The sequence below is a fragment of the Aotus nancymaae genome, unplaced genomic scaffold (assembly GCF_030222135.1).
Source record: "Aotus nancymaae isolate 86718 unplaced genomic scaffold, 86718_ANA_hifiasm-v0.15.2.pri h1tg000017l, whole genome shotgun sequence".
NCBI classification, from domain to species: domain Eukaryota; kingdom Metazoa; phylum Chordata; class Mammalia; order Primates; family Aotidae; genus Aotus; species Aotus nancymaae.
The window spans coordinates 463,575-482,119 of record NW_026988429.1 but is presented as its reverse complement, the minus strand read 5'-3'; the positions used below and the strand labels follow the sequence as shown (position 1 = coordinate 482,119).

General features: G+C 43.7%; 1 protein-coding gene across 7 annotated transcripts in view; it reads right to left on the bottom strand.

Annotated features, from left to right (window-relative positions):
- Positions 1-4,154: 4,154 nt before the first annotated feature.
- Positions 4,155-18,545, bottom strand: part of DGUOK (deoxyguanosine kinase) — a 30,200-nt gene continuing 15,809 nt past the window's right edge. For 5 of the 7 annotated variants that reach the window (XM_012452204.2, XM_021670950.2, XM_021670951.1 and 2 more), the window contains 5 exons: positions 16,787-16,974; positions 12,522-12,669; positions 5,873-5,988; positions 4,862-4,961; positions 4,155-4,402 (listed from right to left, as the gene is read on the bottom strand). In XM_012452204.2, the coding sequence (XP_012307627.1) occupies positions 4,376-4,402; positions 4,862-4,961; positions 5,873-5,988; positions 12,522-12,669; positions 16,787-16,974 (579 nt within the window). In that variant the 3' untranslated portion in view covers positions 4,155-4,375. Of the gene's footprint in view, positions 4,403-4,861; positions 5,214-5,872; positions 5,989-12,521; positions 12,670-16,786; positions 16,975-18,545 lie in introns of those variants that run through there. The other 2 variants (XM_064377824.1, XM_012452205.2) reach the window with 2 other exon arrangements.

The window sequence follows — 18,545 nt, the reverse complement described above, 5'->3', positions numbered from 1 at the left end:
ACTGTTGGTGGGAGTGTAAAATAGTTCAACCATTGTGGAAGACAGTGTGGCGATTCCTCAAGGACCTAGACATAGAAATTCCATTTGACCCAGCAATCCCATTACTGGGTATATATCCAAAGGATTATAAATCATTCTACTATAAGGACACATGCACACGAATGTTCATTGCAGCACTATTTACAATAGCAAAGACCTGGAACCAACCCAAATGCCCATCGATGATAGACTGGACAGGGAAAATGTGGCACATATACACCATGGAATACTATGCAGCCATCAAAAACAATGAGTTCGTGTCCTTTGTAGGGACATGGATGAACCTGGAAACCATCATTCTCAGCAAACTGACACAAGAACAGAAAATCAAACACTGCATGTTCTCACTCACAGGTGGGTGTTGAACAATGAGAACACATGGACACAGGGAGGGGAGCATCACACACTGGGGTCTGTAGGGGGGAAATGGGGGGGACAGTGGGGGGTGGGGAGTTGGGGAGAGAGAGCATGGGGAGAAATGCCAGATGTAGGTGATGGGAAGGAAGGCAGCAAATCACACTGCCATGTGTGTACCTATGCAACAATCTTGCATGTTCTTCACATGTACCCCAAAACCTAAAATGCAATTAAAAAAAAAAAAGCCTGAAAGTTTGAGAACTTTCACAACCTTGATCCTTGTTATAAACCCCATCAAGGTAATATTCAGGTTCCAGAACAGAAGGTCTTGCCACATCGTAAGCCAGAAAGAAACGCAGCTATTTTTTATGTGTTAATCCAAATTTTTTGACGCTGGGAGTTGGCCTAAACCAAGAATAACAGCCATCCAGACTGGCTTGACAGTGTAGAGTAGGGGCCATTTTAATGCAACCTCTCTCCAGAGTCCCCTTTAAAAATCTAAGGTGCCCGAGGTTTCAGTCTGCCTTTCTGTGGTCCTAATCTCCACACTTACAGGCTCCACCCAGACCTACTCACCCCTCCTCCGCAATTTAAGGCTCAAAATTACTGCTGCTCATTAAGATGTTTACTCTCTACAGATGATCTCAGCTACCAATTTGGAAAATGACAAATTATTTCACCCAGGTGAGACTTGTGGCCCGTACTATCCTAGAGGATATTTCCTTTTCTTTTCGAGATGGAGTCTTGCTCTGTCACCCAGACTAGAGTGCAGTGGCACAATCTCAGCTCACTGCAGCCCCAACCTCCCAGTTCAAGTGATTCTCCTGCCTCAGCCTCCCGAGTAGCTGGGACTATAGGCCTCCATCACCATGCTCAGCTAATTTCTGATTTTTAGTAGAGATAGGGTTTCACTTTGTTGGCCACAGGCTGGTCTCGAACTGCTGGCCTCATGTGATCCGCCTGCCTTGGCCTCCCAAAGTGCTGAGATTACAGGCATAAGCCACCGCACCCAGCTGACCTTTACTTTCTAAAAGGCAATGTTTATCAATAGAGATGCTGAAATTGTAGACTTTCAGGCTTTAAAACTAGGTAAAGAGCTGGGTGCAGTGGCTTACACCTGTAATCCCAGCGCTTTGGCAGGCCAAGGCGGGAGAATCACTTGATGCCAGAATTGGGAGACCAGCCTGGGCAACATAGCGAGACAGTCCCTACTAAAAATAAAATAATTAGTGGGCATGATGGTGTGCACCTATAGTCTCAGCTACTCAAGAGGATGGCTTGAGCCCAGGAGTTCGAGGATGCAGTGAGCTGTGATTGCACCACCGCACTCCAGCCTGGGCAACACAGTGAGACTATGGGGGAAAAAAAGGAATGAAGTATTGATACGTGCTACAACTTGGATAAACCTTGGAAACATTATGCCCAGTTTAAAAACAAAGTTATAGAAGAAACATATTATGATTGTATTCATATGAAATGTGCAAAATAGGTAAATCTACAGAGACAGAAGTAGACTAGTGGTTGCGTAGGGCTGGGAGTTGAAGGCAGGGGAACTTGGGGGAGATGGGGTTTGGGCTTTCTTTTAGGGTTAATGAAAATGTTCTAGAATTGTGGTATTGGTTATACAGCCCTATGACTACTATACTAACCGTTGAATTGTATACGTTTTTTTTTTATTTTTATTTTTTTGAGATGGACTTTTGCTCTTGTTGCCCAGGATGGAGCACAGTGGCATGATCTTGGCATACTGCAACTTCTGTCTCCCAGGTTCAAACCATTCTCCTGCCTCAGCCTCCTGAGTAGCTGGGATTACAGGCACCTGCCACCACACCCAGCTAATTTTTTGTATTTTTAGTAGAGATGGGGTTTCACCATGTTAGCCAGACTGGTCTCAAACTTCTGAGCTCAGGTGATCCACCTCCTCGGCCTCCCAAAGTGCTGGGATTACAGGCATGAGTCACCGTGTCCAGGCTGTACACTTTAAGAGTGTCTCGCTCTGTCACCTACGAGTGCAGTGGCAGGATCATAGCTCACTGCAGCTTCCAACTCCTGGGTTCAGGCAATCCTCCCACCTCAGTCTCCCAAGTAGCTAGGACTACAGGCATACTCCACCATACCTGGCTTTATTTTTTATTTTTTTAATTTTAATTTTTTTGTAGAGCTGGCCTCTTGTTTTGTTACCCAGGCTGGTTTCGAACCCCTGGCCTCAAGCAATTTTCTTACTGTGGCCTCCCAAATCTCTGGGATTACAGGTGTGAGCCATTGTGTGTGGCCTGAATTGCAGTTTAAATCACTGAATTGTATAGTATGTGAATTATTTATCAATAAAGCTATTAAAATGTTTTAAATAAGTAGGATAAGGAAATTGCTGTACTTTTATATTAAAACATTACATATATATTTTGAGATGGACTTTCACTTGTACCCCAGGCTGGAGTGCAGCAGTATGATCTCAGCTCACTGTAACTGCTGCCTCCCAGGTTCAAGCGATTCTCCTGCCTCAGCCTCCCAAGTAGCTGGGATTATAGGCATATGCCATCTCGCCCGGCTAATTTTTGTGTTTTTGGTAGAGACAAGGTTTCGCCATGTTGGCTAGACTGGTCTTGAACTCCTGACCTTAGGTGATCCACTTGCCTTGGCCTTCTAAAGTGCTGAGATTACACCTTGCCCAGCCTATTTGTTAAAACCAATCTCACATTCATTTCCCCAAAGCATAAAGGACAGAAACACAGATTTATGTCTTCTGGGACACTCTTACGTCCCCAGATCATTCATCTTCCTGTGTCCCTGCAGAACTGTCAAGGGCTCAGTGCAGGAGATCCACTCCTGTGAATCATGGACTTGCAGGCTTCTGGCAATGAACCACTTGAATCCTATAGGGTTATGTATTTTTCTTCCCTTAACAATAAACTGTATTTGAAGGTTAAAGAGCACAACAACAAATTATTATTTTTTTCCTGCACAGAGAGATCCACTCCATTAAGGTTATCTGAAACTCACTGGGTAAGGTATTTACACAAAGGTAGAGTGCCAGGCTGGCCAATCTTAAACGTCAGATGCTTAACTTTTGGGCTCTTGCTGTTTTCTCCCTTTCTTTTGGCCAGGTTCTTTAGCTCTAGGACAAGGGACTAAGTTCCCCACACCTGTCCCCCATACCAAGAATGCAGATGGAAAAAACAAAGAAGCTTCTTGGAGTTCAAGCTCCATTTCCTGTTCTGGGGGCTCACACTTAAGATCCCACCCACTCCTGAGCCACTTTATTTCCCTTCTTCATGCACGGCAGGCAGGGCTTGGGTGAGGGTTCCGGGAGCAATTTCAAAACTGCTAGTTGATACAGTGAGGCTTTGTGTCCCCACCGAAATCTCATCTTGAATTGTAATCCCCAGCTGTCAAGGGAGAGACCTGGTGGGAGATGGCTGGATCACGGGGCAGTTTCCCCCATGCTGTTCTCATGGCAGTGAGTTCTCATGAGATCTAACGGTTTTATAAGGCAGTTTTCCTGGCTCTCTCTTGCACAGACTCATTCACCTGCCACCACGTAAAAGATGTGCCTACTTCCCCTTCTGCCATGATTCGAAGTTTTCTGAGGCCTCCCACACCATGCAAAAATGTGAATCAATTAAACATCTTTCCTTTATAAATTACCCAGTCTTGGGTAGTATCTTTATAGCAGTGTGAAAATGGACTAATACACTAGTCTAGAGGTGAATTCAGAGCAAGCACCAAGAGATACATGCAGAAATAAATGAACAACTGAATTAGAAAAACAAGCAAAACTTAAGTAAACTTTATTTTCAAAATGTTTGAGATAGAAAAGACAATGGCAAAGCCTAACAATAATGAACAAACCAGCCCTAGAATGGCAGAGTGCTCCTGTGATGAGAGGGGCTAGGGATGGAAAGATGGTGGAAGACACAACATTTTTCTAGCTTCAGAAAGTCAGGGAGCCCAGATAACAGGCTGAACATCATGGAATTGGTTACAGATTCTTTACAAAGGTGTTTACCTGTGGGAAAGAGAAAATCAGAAATTTAATTTCAGATTTTTAACAGAATTTTCAATAGTCCACCCCCAATGCATATGCAGCCATGGGGTTTTTGTAAGGAAAGGAAAATAGGCATGGAGAAGAAATGTGAGTAGCCCACGGTCATATAGCATCAAGTGGCAGATCCGGGAATAGAATCCAGAAGTCTCATTTCCCTAGTTTTAGAATGCCTTAGAGAAGAAAGTCAGCTGGCAAGCACATGTTACAAGTCAATTATTTAACAATTATTAGTCCAGCATACTTTCGAGAATAGGGATTATATTTGTAATTTGTACAAGATCTCATAGGCCTTGGAGTGTGAAATGCAATGTGAGATGCAAAGCACAAGACTCATGATACTGAACTTTGAAGCAAGGGCCAGAAAGATAAAAGTAGAACAAATAAAAACCACTAGAGAGCAGGAGTTATAGTCCTTCCCACCTCTCTCATGAGGTCTTCTTGTTTGGTTACTTCCTCAGAAAAATCATCATTGACATCCAACACCAGCACTGGAACATTCATCAAAGCCTCAAAGTGGAGCCTATGAGCAGCAGGAAAGTTTGGGAGACAGAAAAAAAGAAAGTAACTTGAGTCAAGCCTCACATACTTACCAAGTCTTAATTATTCAGAGAACAGATCTAAATTCAACATGGCTTCTCAATGAAACTGCATGTAAACAGCAACAAATTCAATAAAGGTGGCTGGAAAGAGAAAGGTTGAGGTTTCACTTCATTCTTGAGAGTGATACTAGCAGTCACAGCGCCAAACATTTTAAGTGGACAACAAACCAAGCCTAAAGGAAGGACAGGCAGAAAATAGGAATGCCAACTTAGTAAAATGGACAATTTCTCTAACATTTTTTAGCCCTTCACACTGAGCCAACTATCACCATCGATCACAATGTTCAATCTAGGGGAATGTTAAAAAAAGAAAGAAAAAGCTGGAGAAAATAGAATCTAATAAAAAGGGCCTTAGAATGTACAGATTATATTCAATATTAAACAACTTTTTTTTTTGGAGACAGAGTCTCACTCTGTTGCCCAGGCTGGAGTGCAGTGGTGCAATCTTGGCTCATTGCAACCTTTGTCTCCCAGGTTCAAGCGATTTTTCTGCCTCAGCCTCCTAAGTAGCTGGGATTACAGGCATCCAACACCATGTCCAGCTAATTTTTGTATTTTTAGTAGAGACAGGGTTTTACCATGTTGGCCAGGCTGGTCTTGAACTCCTGACCTTAGGTGATCCACCTGACTTGGCCTCCCAAAGTGTTGGGATTACAGGCGTGAGCCACCGCGCCCAGCAATATTAAACTTCTGAGTTGGAAAATGCTTGACATTTCCAATCATTTCCAGTATATTCTGAACCTTCCTAAAGGGGACTGCATGCTGAACTTGTTTTTAACAACTGGGTGTTGGGAGGCAGGTCTCTATCTGATCCATTCTTTTCTCCACTTACTTAGCTGTCTTGTGAATAAGCCAGGCTTCGTGTTGGCCATGCAGCTGCTCTAGATAGGCCAGTTCGATTCCTTTCTCCTCCTCCCTGGCCCTCTGGTACAGTCTCTTCAAACAAACCTGAAAGACAGTCCCCAAGCCCCGATGAGCTCATTTGCTGTTTTGGCCGCTACAATGCAGTCTTAGCGGGGCTATGAGGCCCACCTGTAATGTCTATCTTGGGCATTATAAGCCATGCCTTTGCTTCTGCTGCCTTGTTTTCTTATGCAATCAGAGGATCTACACCATTCTTTCCATCTCCACCTTAAACCTGCTCTTCCTCTGGAGTATCCTAAGCTGGTTAATGGCGAATATCGTCCATCCAGTCATCCAAGCCATGGACCTGGAATTTTCCTTGTTTTTCCTCCTTCCTACTACATTCGGGAAGTCACTCAATTCTCTTTCATCTCCAGTTGGTTCTTTCCCCTCACATCTGCCCTTGTCGGGTCCTCATTGCCTCTCACCTGGATTACAGAAGAAGCCTTCTGACTTTGCCTCCTGGAGGCTGGGAAGTATACGGACAGAGCACAGGCCTTAAGTCCGAAAAGTCCAGGAGTAAATTCCTGCCTTCATCAGGTACTTGCAGTACAATCTTTGTGGGCTTCTATTTCCTCATCCTCTACCCATCCACAGGTCACTGAGGTAAGTCATATTGAGCTCCTGGCAAAAGCTGTTCCCTCCTTCCAGTGTGTCCCCTTCACTCGACCCTTCTTTGTGTGGCAATATAATGACATGACTTTCCTTGCTGAAAAGACTTCACAGGCTCTTTACTGCCTACAGCCATAGCCCCAGGATTCAAGGCAGTATGTATGAGTAGCATCACATCTATACAATGTTAGGTAATTTGAAATATCTCTTTCATATCATACCAAACATTCACTCAGGAATAGAATGTAAAATTTGCACAGGTCGAAGATAAAACAAAGTGGAAAAACAAGTGAGGCTTGAGACTAACTCTCCTCCCCCTGACTCTGCAGAGTGTGCATAATTCTATTCTGCACTCATCTGGTAGTGAAGTTTTAAGCACATTGGTTCAGAAAATGACGTCTTCTTTACCTGTCACACAAAGCTACCCCTCCTACTTCTCAGCTACCTTAGCTCTTCCCCTGGACTCACTGCTTTAGCCAGATTTGACCTCTTTCCTGGGGAACAGGCCAGGCTCTTTCACATCTCAAAATTTTTGCTCCAAATGTTTGTTCTGACTGAATTATCCTTGGTTCTCTCTCTGATTGACAAACATTTCATCATTCAATGTCATCTGTCCTGGAAGAATAGATGGATTAACTCACTGATTTAAGACTTCTCACTTTCAAATACTTAAGAAATGTAAACTTAATTTCCAAATGTAGTACACAATAATCCCAAAGACTTGGGGATCTTTGCTGTTTCCCTCTTGTCTTACCTTTTCTCTAAGGAAACAAAATTATACAAACAAATTTCATTAATGATCAAAAGGTATATGCAATTGCAATTATATACTGCCAGACTGCCTCGTTTGAGGTTAACCAATTTACATTCCCACCAGCAAGGTAGCTTTAGGATTTCTAAGCATAGCAAAGCTATCTAATTTTCCTTTCTGAGAAAAAAAAAATTGTCTGCTTCGTGAAATAAATTTTTTTAAAAAATTGAGATGGAGTTTGCTCTGTTGCCCAGGTTGGAGTGCAGTAGCATGATCTCAGCTCACTGCAACCTCCGCCTCCTGGGTTCCAGCAATTCTCCTGCCTCAGCCTCCCCAGTAGCTGAAACTAGCATGCCACCATGCCTGGCTAATTTTTTTTGTATTTCAGTAGAGACAGGGTTTCACCATGTTGCCCAGGCTAATCATAAACTCCTGAGTTCAGGCAATCCAGCCACATTGGCTTCCCAAAGTGTTGGGATTACAGGTGTGAGCCACTGTGCTCAGCCAAAAAGAAATTTTTTTTAAATGTGGCTTTATGTTTCCAAGTACACACACAAAGGCAGAACAATTCTTTTTATGAAAGCAATTTATAATTATTCATTCACTGCTTGCAGACAAACATTGACACTAACATTGATCTATTAAAATAGGCTAACATATCTCTCTTTACTATTAATTTGCTCAACAGAGCAAATGGTTTTCCTTTAGAAGTTAAGTCTTAACTGGTGGCAGTATTGAGAGAGAAAAAAAAGAAGTCGAAGTAAACTCCTACTTTGAGCATTTGTCATAACTCTTGCTTTACTGATATAGTTATAACAAATTCTATCCTGCCTCAGCCTCCCAAGTAGCTGGGACTACAGGCGCACACCACCACGCCCAGCTAATTTTTGTATTTTTTTAGTAGAGACAGGGTTTCACCACATTGGCCAGGATGGTCTCAATCTCTTGACCTCGTGATCTGCCCGCCTCGGCCTCCCAAAGTGCTGGGATTACAGGTGTGAGCCACCGTGCCCGGCCTCTATTTTTAAAAATCCCATGCAAACAGTGCTTTAGTCTGGCCCCTCTTCATCTCAGTCCTCATGAGGAAAACACACCTGAATGTGAACAGGAAAGACAATGTAGCTGCAAGTGGCAGAGGAGACCTTTTACTGGTCTTCTTAACCTGCCCCACCCAGGAAGAATTACTGTTCTGATTGCTTGAAGTCAGAGACAGGAAATGAACTGTGACTGCTAGTGGGTCTTTTCACTATGAGTCTCAAGCCCAAACCCAGGTACCATTCATTTGTCCGCATGCACCTTCTGCATGCTGTCCTCATGCTATGCCAATCCCAGGCAGGGCCTGGCTTTTTGATGTACACTGATCAGCTGCACTCTCTTCTTGATTCCATGGGGCTGGGTAGGAACACTGAGACCCAGCCATTTCTCTTCTGAGTTTTAAAATTGTTGGCTTGCTTTTTTTTTCTTTTTAATTTTTAGAGATGGGGTCTCCCAATGTTGACCAAGCTAGTTTCAAGCTCCTGGCCTCAAGCAATCCTCCTATCTCAGACTCCCAAAGTGCTGGAATTATGGGCATGAGTGAGCCACTGTGCTCGGCCTGACTTGTTTGCTTTAAAAAAAAAAAAAAAAAAAAAAAAGGTTTATTTATTTATTTATTTTAGACAGGGTCTTGCTTTGTGGCCTAGGCTGAAATGCAGTGGTGCAATCATGACTCACTGCAGCCTCAATCTCCCAGGCTCTAGTAATTCTTCCACTTCAGCCTGCTGAGTAGCTAGGAATACAGACACACCACCTGCTTGACTAATTTTTAGATTTTTTGTAGTGGGGGGCGGGGGTCTCACTATGTTCCCCAGGAGGGTCTTGAATGCCTGGGCTCAAGCAGTCCTCCCACCTTGGTCTCCCAAAGTGCTGGCATTACCAGGTGTGAGCCAACACACTTGGCCTGGCCTGGCCTGGCTTGCATTTAAGAAGTTAAGGAAGTAGGCCTGGCACGGTGGCTCACGCCTGTAACTGAAGCAGGAGGATCACAAGGTCAAGCGATGGAGACCATCCTAGCCAACATGGCGAAACCCCGTTTCTACTAAAAATACAAAAATTAGCCATTCGTGGTGGTGGCACCTGTAATCCCAACTACTCAGGAGGCTTCGGCAGGAGAATCACTTGAACCTGGGAGACAGAGGCTGCAGTGAGCCAAAATCACACCATTGCACTCCAGCCTGGGCAACAAGAGCAAAACACCATCTCAAAAAGAAAAAAGAAAAAAGTAGTTAGGGAATAGGCAGAAAGGAGCAGAAGGTCCTACGAAGTCCATCTGACATGCTCAAAACTCAGTATTTACTAGACCTCTGAACTGGAAGATTGGGCACTTGCACAGCTTTTTACACAGTGATATGTCAACTTCTATTCTGCTCTTCCCTTGGGTACAGTTACCTCTGAATTTCACAGAAGAGGTCAAGTGTGACTTCAGGGAAGAAATATGGGCATTCCTGGATCTCTGGGTCTAATGCCATCAAAACAGCATTAAAATCCCCATCTAATTCCAAAATGAATAAGCTATTTTTCTTTTCTGCCATTAAGTTGCAATAATCCTTCAACTCTTCTCATTCTACTCCAGCTAAAATATTTCAACTACCCACTCCAAAAGGGCGGATCTGCCCCCAAGTGATGATGATCGTCATCACCATTTGCTATGGTTTAAGAGTATATCCCCCAGCATTCACGTGTTGGAAAGTTGGTCCTCAGGGTGGTAGTGTTGGGAGGTGGGGCCTTTAAGAGGTGATTAGGTTGTTAAGACAGATTAATGTCACCCTCCCGGGACTGGGTCAATTCTTGCAGGAGTGAGTTCTCACTCTGGTGGGACTGGGCCAGTTGCCATGAGAGCAGGATGTTATAAAGCAAGGCTGCTCCTCCTGTCTTGTCCCTTTTGCACGTCCCTGCTCCCTTTTACTTAGCCATGTGATGAGGCGGCAGGAGGCCCTCACTGGAAGTTGAGGCTGCCCAATTTGGACTTTTCAGTCTCCGTAACTGTGAGCCAAAAATAAGCCTCTTTATAAATTAACCAGTTTCAGGCATTCTGTTACAAGATCATTTAGAGTGCACAAAGAAGAAAAGCGATTAAGACTTTCTTGCTCTCTTTGCTGGGTCCAACTTCCACTACCCAGAAACAAGAGCCTCTTCAGCTAGCCCAAGTAGCCCCATTTTGCTCCCAGGAATGAGTCAGCCCACTTCCTCTCTCACTCCTCCCCAGTGCTGGCTTCATGGCACTGAGCTGATTGTGCTGAAGTTCTGTTTCTCTTGGAAAAGGTTAAGTCAGCATTCTCACTTCTCCTAATGCTCAGCTCCTCAACCTCCTGCTTCTTTCAGTCCAGCCACTCCATGACTTCCACAGGAAACCTGTTACCTCTTCAAATTCCAACTTGGATGTTTACGCAGTCCAACCTTACAACACTCTCACTTCTCTTTGACCCAGGCCACAAGCCTTCCTGGGGCTCAGAACTTCTCTCTCAACTTGAACCCTACACTTTTGACACTTCAAACTGTCCTCTTCGTGAGGTGACTCCTCTCCCCACAATCGCTGACACTTATCCCTACCCCTAAAGTATAATCCCCTTCTTCTATTCCAGCTTCCAGGCAATGAAGACTATTGAAGTAAGTCAAATACACATGACCCATCTGGTTAACTTGCAATCAATGCATCTAACTTTTGTGTAGTTCTATTTATGGAAGTTTCTTAGCCCTCTGGCCTCACTGAAACTTCAGTTTAGTTTTAATTTATTTTAGAGACAAGTTCTCACTCTGTCACCTGGGCTGGAGTACAGTGGCATGATCACAGCTCACTGCAGCCTCAAACTCCTGGACTCAGGTGATCCTCCTGCCTCACTTCCCCAGTAGCTAGAACCACAGGCACACATAACGACACTTGGCTAATTTTAAAATTTTTTTGTAGAGATGGGGGTCACACTATATTGCCTAAGCTGGTCTTGAACTTCCGACCTCAAGTGATCCTCCCATGTCAGCCTCCCAAAGTGCTGGGATGGCAGGTGTGAGCCACCGCAGCCAGCCCAGTTTCATTTTAAACCTTAACCCTTATTTATTTCTGTAGAATCTCTTATTCCCTCCTATGATCTAGCTTTTGCCTCATAATGTCCAGAAACTCTCAACACAAAGATTCCCAATATCTGGTCCCAGTCACATTCAGGGGCCTCATTCTTCCTGGTTGCCACCTTTTTTCCAGTCCTCTCCTCGTTGGCTGGTGTGAAGCTGTGTGATGGGAGCTCTCCCACTCATCCTCTGGTTCTGCTCAGTCTGTTCTCAGGCTCCTTTCTGCCCACAAGTCTCAGTTTCATCTCTAAAAGGCATAGCCTCTAGCTTGGAGACAGCTTTCCTTCCTTTTAACAGTATGTGGTATATCTGGCACTTGACTACATATTGGAGGTATGTCTCAAAAGCTGAGAACAATACATCTCATTAAAAAAAAAAAAAAAAAAAACAACAAACACCTCTCACCTTGACTCAGAATCCCACTCCAGAAGAGCCCTTAGAGATCATCTAGATTAAGCCAGTGGATTTTACAAGCAAGGATCTTTCTAATGGAAAGGTCTCCAGGGGCTGCCCAAAGTCACTACCAGTCAGCAGAAGCCAGAGTTCACTTCCATCTCCAGAGAACTTTGGTGCTCCTGCAATGACATCATCCTACTGCATGCAGGATGGCACCAGTCAGAGTCACAGAATGGAACTACTATAGTCCCTCCTCCCTTCCCATTGGCATCAGGGTTCAAAAAAGAGCTATTAGGGCAGTATCGATGAGAAGAGAAAATTCTCCTTCTCCTCCTCACATCTTATTCAGGAAACCATTGAGACTACTACACACTCTGATGACCCTGTCAGAGTGAAGGAAGAGTTGAGGCAAGTGGCTACAGGTCAGAGCGTCCCACCTGCAAACCCTGAGTGATAAAGATGACGCTCGATTTGCTCTGTTGTTGCTAAATCAACAGAGGGATCCTTTCATGCATAGTCAATGGCTTTAACACTCTGCTGCATGAAGCCAGTGGGAAATGGGGTGCTCAACGCTGGGACAGGAGGGTATCCCCCACTGCTCTCCATGCTGCAGGTAATGTCTATGCTCTAATTTCTCCAACCAGAAAATCAGGGGCTCCACGAATGTCACTTCTTAGGTTTCATATGGCCCTAATGTCTAAGGCTTTAGGTTCTGTGTTACCTGGGGAGAAGCCTGGAGGTAGATGAAGCCATGTAATGTGAGCCGGCTGGCAAACTCCCGCAGGAGAAAAGAATGCCAGTCCTGATAGATATGCCACTCGATGTCACTGAGGGAACCATTTTCAAAAAGATTCTTTGCAAAGATATACCTGGTTGGAAATGGAAGTGGGATGGGGATGGGGAGGGGGAGGAGAATGGGAAATTGAATGAAAGTCACGAGAGAGAGAGAGAGAGAGAGAGAGACAGAAGCAGAAAAATCAATAACCAACTTGTTCCATGTCTGTTCAAACCATACTTAACCTTTCTAGCTCCTCATCAATCTTTAAGAAATCTAAATTCTTTTTTTTTCTTTTTTTTTTTTTTTTTTTGAGACGAAGTTTCGCTCTTGTTACCCAGGCTGGAGTGCAATGGCGCGATCTCGGCTCACCGCAACCTCCGCCTCCTGGGTTCAGGCAATTCTCCTGCCTCAGCCTCCTTGAGTAGCTGGGATTACAGGCACGCGCCACCATGCCCAGCTAATTTTTTGCATTTTTAGTAGAGACGGGGTTTCACCATGTTGACCAGGATGGTCTCGATCTCTTGACCTCATGATCCACCCGCCTCAGCCTCCCAAAGTGCTGGCATTACAGGCGTGAGCCACCGCACCCGGCTAGAAATCTAAATTCTTAACCCATTATCTCCCTCCCTGCTCAATACTAAGATGGGAAATAGGATCTAGACTTTGGAGGCTGAAACCACACCTTTCCAGATGGATTGATTCATTGGAAGAAAAGGAATAGAAGATAATATCATTGGTCCCTAACAATTTTCTCTACTAGAAACCAGTCAGAACATACAGCAAATAATATATGTAAACTTGAACTTTTGAGATTTCCTTATTATTATTAAAGCAAGGCCCCAAACAAACAAGTGAATCCAGTATAAAGTCACACACCAAATTTCATACAAGGACTGAAGGCTTCTGAGTCTCCAGGCTACTTAGCCATCATTTTGTATAGCTGAAACATGCAGAAGAAATAGTATTTATGTGATGTCCTCTATGGAGCAGAAAATGCACTTCCTACTAATTTCAGTATTACCAAGAAAGCAGACTCTTTTGGAAAGTGCATATGAGCTGTTGCTTGCTTCCTCTGCTGCTGAGTTTCTAGTTCAGATAAAAGAAAGCTAAAGCTAAAAATCAAACTAGCTTTGTCCCCTGCTTATTTCTACGACCAAAAGAGCACCTGGTAAACAGGAAATCAAAGCTACACACAAACCATGGCTTCAAACCCAGGTCAATTCTGCTTTCAAACCTCAGGCATTTTAATACAAAACATAATTTGCATCCTAAATAAGGGACTTCAGTTTTCAAGGCTATGCTCAGCAACTGGCCACTTTGGAGAAAATTAAATTCAGAACCCTTGTGTATGATGGCTCAGGAAAATGCACACTGCAAGGCTGTGAGCATCACCCTTAAGAGAATACCTTCCAGAATAACATTCCAGAAACATCCACTAGCTATGTTACCTTGGGCAAGTCACCTAAATCCTTTCAGCCCATTATTATGAGGACTTGTATATAATCCTCATAAAGTACTTAGAAGAGTGACTGGCACATAATATTCAAGATATCTTAGTTATTATTATAACTGCTTTTTGTTAGGCTATGAAGAAGCTTAGAAACTCCAAAACTAAACTTTCCCAGTCTGGAATGGTTTAGCCATAGTCTAGTTGATGAAAACAAAGAAAAGGATAACACTTTAAACTCAAAATGTTTTTGGCTTCTTCACAGATAACTAGAAAATGAAATTAAGAACCTATAAAGTGGCCACGGGCTGTGGCTCACACCTGTAATCCCAGCACTTTGGGAGGCCGAGGTGGGTGGATTACCTGAGGCCAGGAATTTGAGACCAGCCGGACCAACTTAGTGAAACCTCGTCTCTACTAAAAATACAAAAATTAGCCAGGTGTGGTGGCATGTGCCTGTAATCTCAGCTACTTGGGAGACTGAGGCACAAGAATTGCTTGAACCAGGAGGCAGGGTTTGAAGTGGGCCAAGATCACACTGCTGCACTCCAGCCTGGGCAACAGAGCAAGACTGTCTGAAAACAAAACAAAAAGATCCTATAAAGAGAAATTAAAGATTTGATAATAAGCCCTATGAAAGGGGTTCTTGGCTCTCTTGAGAAAGAGCACTTCCTTTATTTTTTCAAAGCTCGTGGTGGTGATGGGGTGAAGGGGTAGAAGGGTGTGGCGCTGAGTGGGAGGGAAGTACTGCAGACTGAATGCAGGGACTGCAGGGCAGAACAAGGCGTTAAGGATCTAGGAGTCAGGGCCTCTGCTCTAAAACCATATGCTACTGTTTCCTTTAACTCAAACAGAAATGACTAAGATTTCTTCCTCCCTATAATCAACTCTCTCAGATAACCTGTGTTCCTCCTTTGGAACAAGTATCACACATGTGATCATGTGTTCAGTCCCTGTTAGGCAGGAACTGGTGCCTCAACGGAGGAGGCATTCAATAAATCTGTGCTGAGTGAACAAAGTCTAAATTACCCTCAGGATTAGAACTTGTAATTAGTTTTCCTTTTTGTCTCAAAAATGCCCTCATTGAATATAGCACCTGGAAGAATGCTGTATGCCCATAGTGTAATCAATTCTTACCTCTTCCTTTACAAGTAAAGGTTAAGATCCATGTAACTTATTAATGCATTTCTAATTAACAAAGTGTTTCTACTTCACTGTTTTCCTCTGAGGGTCTCACATGCCTACTTTATGAAGGGACTAGAAATAAAAACTGACTCTGGACCGGGCGTGGTGGCTCACACCTGTAATCCCAGCACTTTGGGAGGCCAAGGCGGGTGGATCACCTGAGGTCAGGAGTTCAAGACCACCCTGACTAACATTGTGAAACCCCGTCTTAAGAAAAAAAAAAAAAAAAACTGACTCTGTTTCCAAGTAACTCATATGATTTTCCAAGTAACCCATTCAACTTCTGAGTCCGAGAGGCATGGCTTGGGAGAGAAGAGAGGAAAACAGACAGGTGGCATATCCAACAGCTGAAAAAGAACTAAAACCTACAGCCCAGCTATTTGTAATTCACATGTTTAGCTTTTATAAAAAGTAGTTTCTCTCGGGTTACATAAAGAAGGAATGCATAGTCTATAGGGTTTGTTTTACATATCTTACATGATTTGGGGGTAAAGTCAGAAAAATCACTTGTCATTTACAAATGTCCCCTTATTTTTTCTTCTAGGAGGCTTTCTGGGAGCACTAAGAAATAGAACTAGTTTGTCTAATTTGGAATTAAAAGAGTAACCGAGTGTGTCTTCAGCAGTGAATAGATAACAAAAACGTACCGTTTTCCATTTTGATAATTCAAAGAGGCTTAAGAAAGACCATTCTGCTTGAAAGCACCAGTTCATGCTGATACTGGTCATTCATAGGCTTCAGACAAGAAAAACCCCAGCAGTGTCCAGATCAAGCCATCCTGACTTTGTCTGTAGGCAGCTTAACCTCAAGTCACAGCCTGGTCTCTGTGGCAGAGCCAAGCATTCTGGAGCCTGCATGGCCTACCTCTTCTGGAGCAGATGGGCTCACTTCCCAGGGTAGCTGCTAGCCTGCATTAAAAGTGACCTCACATCTCACTCCCTCAGGTGGTCGGGATGATGCCATCCCTGATCTGACACAGGCACTGATGCCCACTAGACTCTGGCCAGCAAGAAGCCCTCTCACAGAAGAAGGGGTCAAAAAGGGCTAAATCTGAGAGAGAAGCCAGTTTCACAGATGTGCTATTTCTGCCTAAGCATCCTTTCTTGAAGAATTAAAAAAGGCTGAAAATATCTCTTGTATCACTTTTAGGAACAGAAATTTTAATTCTGTCTGTTTTTTTCTTAAAGAGGATAGCCAACCACTGATTCATTTGATTTCCTAGAATATACACTGCTACTTAAGTGTCTATTCTGTGCCTTTTAGCATGTGATGATTACATTAGGTGGCTACCAGCTTGCTCCATGCCAGAAAACAAGGAAACGTTAAGGTAATCGGTAGCAATGTAAGAAATTCAAAGCATCAGTTTATGAAAACTACAACTTCCTTTCTTAACATAGATGACAATTTGGTAGAAGTAGAACTCTGGACAAATCTGTATAGTGTTGTCTTTAAAAAAGAAGACAATTTTTCAAAGTATAATTCTCAATGACCAGAGCAGTGTAGGATCTGTGCAAGAAGAGTAAACAGGCAGCATTGAGCATGGGGCTTGTGACCGGTGGAGGGCTTGGCGTCTTACCTGTCACTGTACACAGATCTCTCAAAGATCTGTACTGGCTTCCCAGCCTGTAAGAGTTCCTCAGGGAAGGGCTCCAGCTGTACTTTTAGGCGGCTCATAAAGGAAAATGTCTGGAATGTGTAGGACCATCGTGCTGGCTCCCGGTACATCATATCCAGCAAATTTCCAAGACTTTGGGCAATGCAGGCCTAGAGGATGATTTAAAAAAAACAACAAAACTTCCTAGAAAGCATATTTACTCTATAACGTACACCTCTCCACATACACCCCTACCTCCCCCAAACAGGTTTAATAATAAATGAGGGAAGGAATTACAAGAGTTTCCTTCCACCAAAAAGGTAAAATCAGACCCCCAGCTTAGTCAAAATTTCATAATCAGGCTAGGTGCGGTGGCTCATGCCTGTGATCCCAGCACTTTGGGAGGCCGAGGTGGATGGGATCACCTGAGGTTGGGAGTTCAAGCCCAGCCTGACCAACACGGAGAAACCCTGTCTCTACTAAAAATACAAAATTAGCCGGGCGTGGTGGTGCATGCCTGTAATCCCAGCTACTCGGGAGGCTGAGTATAATATAATCCCCGCTACTCGGGAGGCTGAAGCAGGAGAATCACTTGAACCCAGGAGGTAGAGGTTGCAGTGAGCCAAGATTGCGCCATTGCACTCCAGTCTGGGCAACAAGAATGAAACTCCGTCACAAAAATAAATAAATTAATTAATTAAAAAATAAAATAATCAGGGATGAGATTTTTTTGGGGGGATGGAGTCTTGCTCTGTTGTCCAGGCTGGAGTGTGGTGGCACAATCTCGGCTCACTGCAACCTTTGCCTCCCAGGTTCAAGCGATTCTCCTGCCTCAGCCTCCTGAGTAGCTGGGACTACAGGCATACACCACCATGCCAGACTAATTTTTGTATTTTTAGTAGAGACGGGGTTTCACCATGTTGGCCAGGTTGGTCTCGATCTCCTGACCTCAACCTCGTGATCCATCTGCCTCAGCCTCCTAAAGTGCTGGGATTCCAGGTTTGAGTCAAGCGCCGGGTCAGAGATTTTCCTACCTATTAGACAAGACTCTCTAAAGGGAGATTACAAGCCACTTTCAATATAACAAAAGCAGAGGAAGAACCATATATAGAATTAACACAATCACTGATTGAGGAATTTGTGAAGTCTGTCTGGGGAGGAAATAACAGTTGACAACCAACTAAAATTTAACTTGGAATCAAATCTTTCCACTATAACACTATCTCTTTTAAGCTTCCATCTGTAGCTATTTGTTTCTAAAATTTCAAGGTAAACAAAAAAGCAACTGCTTATTTGAAAATCCAACCAATCAACCACCAAATAGAATTCTATCTTTCATATAAGGACTAGAATTTGTTTTAACAAACAAAAACAAAACCCTCCTTCATTCTAGAGACTTTGTGAAACATAATTTGAAGTGTTTCACTTACTCGGCATGTGCAAGTAGGCACAAGTGTGGGATATTCAGCAGCCAGGATTCTTTTTTTTTTTTTTGAGACAGAGTCTCACTCTACTCCCCAGGCTGGAGTGCGGTGGCTCGATCTCAGCTCACTGCAACCTCCCAGATCACTGCAACCTCCACCCCCTCTCCCCACGCCAAGAACTGAAGAGATTCTCCTGCCTCAGCCTCCTGAGTAGCTGGGATTACAGGCGCCCATCACCACCACCAGCTAATTATTGTACTTTTAGTAGAGATAGGTTTTCACCATGTTGCCCAGGCTGGTCTTGAACTCCTGACCTC